The sequence below is a fragment of the Perkinsus marinus genome (assembly GCF_000006405.1).
Source record: "Perkinsus marinus ATCC 50983 genomic scaffold scf_1104296941736, whole genome shotgun sequence".
Taxonomy (NCBI): domain Eukaryota; phylum Perkinsozoa; order Perkinsida; family Perkinsidae; genus Perkinsus; species Perkinsus marinus.
Genome location: NW_003212393.1, coordinates 1 through 3,338, shown reverse-complemented (window position 1 = coordinate 3,338; position 3,338 = coordinate 1). Strand labels below are relative to the sequence as shown.

The window sequence follows — 3,338 nt, the reverse complement described above, 5'->3', positions numbered from 1 at the left end:
GTTTCCTATACAGTGTTGAAGTAGGAATATATGTTCGCTTTCCTCACTTGAGCTCAGGAGTTTCCTATACAGTGTGGGAGTAGGAATATATGTTCGCTTTCCTCACCTGAGCTCAGGAGTTTCCTATACAGTGTTGGAGTAGGAATATATGTTCGCTTTCCTCACCTGAGCTCAGGGGTTTCCCATACAGTGTGGGAGTAGGAATATATGTTCGCTTTCCTCACCTGAGCTCAGGGGTTTCCCATACAGTGTTGGAGTAGGAATATATGTTCGCTTTCCTCACCTGAGCTCAGGAGTTTCCTATACAGTGTTGGAGTAGGAATATATGTTCGCTTTCCTCACCTGAGCTCAGGAGTTTCCTATACAGTGTTGGAGTAGGAATATATGTTCGCTTTCCTCACCTGAGCTCAGACGAGTTTCCTATACAGTGTTGGAGTAGGAATATATGTTCGCTTTCCTCACCTGAGCTCAGAAGAGTTTCATATACAGTGTTAGAGTAGGAATATATGTAATCGCTTTCCTCAGCTGAGCTCAGGAGTTTCCTATACAGTGTTGGAGTAGGAATATATGTTCGCTTTCCTCACCTGAGCTCAGGAGTTTCCTATACAGTGTTGGAGTAGGAATATATGTTCGCTTTCCTCACCTGAGCTCAGACGAGTTTCCTATACAGTGTTGGAGTAGGAATATATGTTCGCTTTCCTCACCTGAGCTCAGAAGAGTTTCATATACAGTGTTAGAGTAGGAATATATGTAATCGCTTTCCTCAGCTGAGCTCAGAAGAGTTTCATATACAGTGTTGGAGTAGGAATATATGTAATCGCTTACCTCACCTCAGCTGAGTCACCTGAGCTCAGGAGTTTCCCAACACATGTATTTGACCGTTTCCTATACTTAACCGCAGAAATAATTTATTCGATAAATGATTTCAGATTCCCTCCAGGGGCGATGTTGATGGCGAGGATACCAGAGCGGAAACGAGATGAGAAATGGCGGAGACTCACGTGGGCTTTGAGCGGTGTGCTTGGAGCTAGCTTTGAAGGAATGGGTATTAAATGTAAGGTGTGGGGATTGAACCTGTGCGGTTTTTAGATCCTGATCATGAGAGCTTTGGGTGGATACAACCGTCTGTTACACCAGATGGTTTGATGTGGGAAGGTCTACCGTATGAACCTACGTGTAAGTCGGGGAATCTCGCTGTGCCCGTCAGTACCGATAATAGCGTCTTGGTTGTTTGAGCTCTTCTGAGTGTACTGAGATTTGTGTGGAACTAGCGGTTAGCTGTTTCCCGTAAGTTGTTGCGGGTGTGGCTTGATTGATTCCTGGATATGTTGCGGGAGGAGTGGTATGAGAGGCTGCAAGCAGGTACAGAGAATTTGACCCCGTGGTTGGCCGTTTTGCCATGCTCTGATCGACTGGGATTAGCTGCGGTTCTTATGAATGACGAAGCCTCCAAGATAGCATTTGCCGAGAGTAAGCTTCTGTTGATATTATCATACCGTCCATCTCGTAACATAGCTGATTCCATAGGGTACTACTGTCAGGTGAGTTCTTCTCACTGGGATTATTGGCTTCGGTCACACCGATCGATACAGGGAGTTCCCGGATGGAAATGACCGCGCGCCTCGAAATTCAGCTCCCGTCGAACTCCATCGTAGCCCAACGACTCTTACGTGCGCATTCTACGGGAGGTTACGCAGTGTGTCCAGCAGTAGATGCAGAAAATTCTAAAATCATCAAAGTAAGGTTTTGTTGGTAGAAGAAAAAATGATATATTTTCGCAGAGTCGGGAACTTGCACCTCAACCGGTGTTAGTGAGGAGATCGTTGCTGCGGAAAGATGAATATCCAGATCGCTTGCGAGCTGAGTACGCGCTCGAGATTCGGAATATTCTGCGAGATAAAACTGTTACGGTTACAGTGTTTGACCAATTGCCGTTTTTTCTGCGGCCGTTGTGGTATTCTGGTGGAAGACAAATGTCGAATTTGAAAGCGAAGGAGAGTTCAAAGAGGAGTGGTATTGAAATTAACCCAACGGACCACTGGACGCAGCCGACGAGGTTTCGAATTGAGGTCGAGCTTTCGCCTGGCGAAAAGTGGCAAATGACTGTACCAGTGTTGAAGTCTCACATTCATATGAAGTCCTATTCGTATGCTTGTGAGAAAGGCTTTGATATTGAGGCTGCTATGTATGAAGTTCGAATCGGCGAGATGCGGATTCATCGAGGGTAAGCCGGGGGAGATCTCCTGTTTCGAGGCGTACTATCTAACATTGAGCTGTTCAGTGTTGAAATTTATGTTTGGTTTTCTCAGCGGAGCCGCAGTAGTAGAGGGTTCTCCTTGAGACTTCCGTATTGTGATACTACACCGAATGATGTTTCGGAACTAGTACGACTCTGGTGAGGTCTTTCGCGCGAAAAAATGTTCATAAAAGAAACGGAAGTTTTCAAGTTTTTTCCCTATAAATAGAATTTTGGTTTGATGACCATAATTGTTTCTAATCCGAGTGATGTATCATTCTCCAGGTTTACCAACGGTCTGCTTGTGATGCTGCCGATGCCAGATTTCAGCATGCCCTTCAACGTCATAGCCCTCAGCACAACAGTCCTCACTATATTTTTCAGTGGAACGTATCGTGTTCTGGCTAAACGGAGAGTTCGGGAGAAGAGACAATCATATGAGAAGGTCAATTTGTTGAAAAGACTAATGCGGAAATTTACCCGTCGTCACAATTAAGTTTCTAGAAGTGTTTTTGAGTTTCGTTCGGTTTGAGATTCAGCCAATCGGGGATTACCGAGATCTTGAGTTTGTCCTTAAGAATGTGGGTTAGTGGAATGAACTAACTCCCTTACTCACATTTTTTGCAAAAAACTAACGTAAGATCTTGAGGATTCTTATCTTAAGGGTGAGTCTGAGGAACTTGAGTAATCTTATTTCTGAGTAAACCGACTTTGCCTTAGTTTCTCAAGTTTTCCACCGTTTTTTAGGTTAGTAAGTGAATGAGGCCCAATGGGTTGATCAGAGTAAGGAGACTCGCATGCAGAGTTGCGTGGATTCAGGCCCGGCCTGATGGAAAGTCTCGACAGAAGCTAGGGTCAACTCCAGAGGAAGTGATTCGATGGGCGAGCGAGCTCGGTCGCTCGCAGGTGCTTCAATGATCCGAGGATTCCGAAGGGAAAGTTATTAGTAGCTGACAGTTTTTCTAGTGGACTGGGTGACGGGACAGACCCGTGTGAGACGTGAGTCGTTGATACGACACCACTTAGTCGGGCGCCTGTCCCGTGAGCGAAACTTCAGGGGGGAGCCCTGCAAGTCTTCGGTCCTCTCCACACCACCTAGTCG

General features: G+C 45.7%; 2 protein-coding genes across 2 annotated transcripts in view; one reads left to right on the top strand and one right to left on the bottom strand.

The window, feature by feature from the left end:
* Pmar_PMAR010532 (pp2c, putative) overlaps positions 1 to 870 on the bottom strand; it is a gene marked incomplete at both ends in the record, with an annotated part of 1,485 nt that extends 615 nt beyond the window's left edge. The window contains 2 exons of the mRNA XM_002781589.1: positions 1 to 5; positions 845 to 870. The exon at positions 1 to 5 is cut by the window's left edge and continues 4 nt beyond it. Of these exons, the coding sequence (XP_002781635.1) occupies positions 1 to 5; positions 845 to 870 (31 nt within the window). The remainder of the gene's footprint in view (positions 6 to 844) is intronic.
* A 67-nt stretch (positions 871 to 937) lies between these two features.
* On the top strand, positions 938 to 2,709 carry Pmar_PMAR010531 (hypothetical protein; the record flags this gene model as incomplete). Its single annotated transcript, XM_002781588.1, has 6 exons — positions 938 to 1,045; positions 1,090 to 1,176; positions 1,363 to 1,470; positions 1,542 to 1,738; positions 1,782 to 2,224; positions 2,522 to 2,709. Coding segments are annotated over exons 1-6 (1,123 nt in total), but the record flags the coding sequence as incomplete, so codon positions are not given.
* Between the last annotated feature and the right edge of the window lie 629 nt (positions 2,710 to 3,338).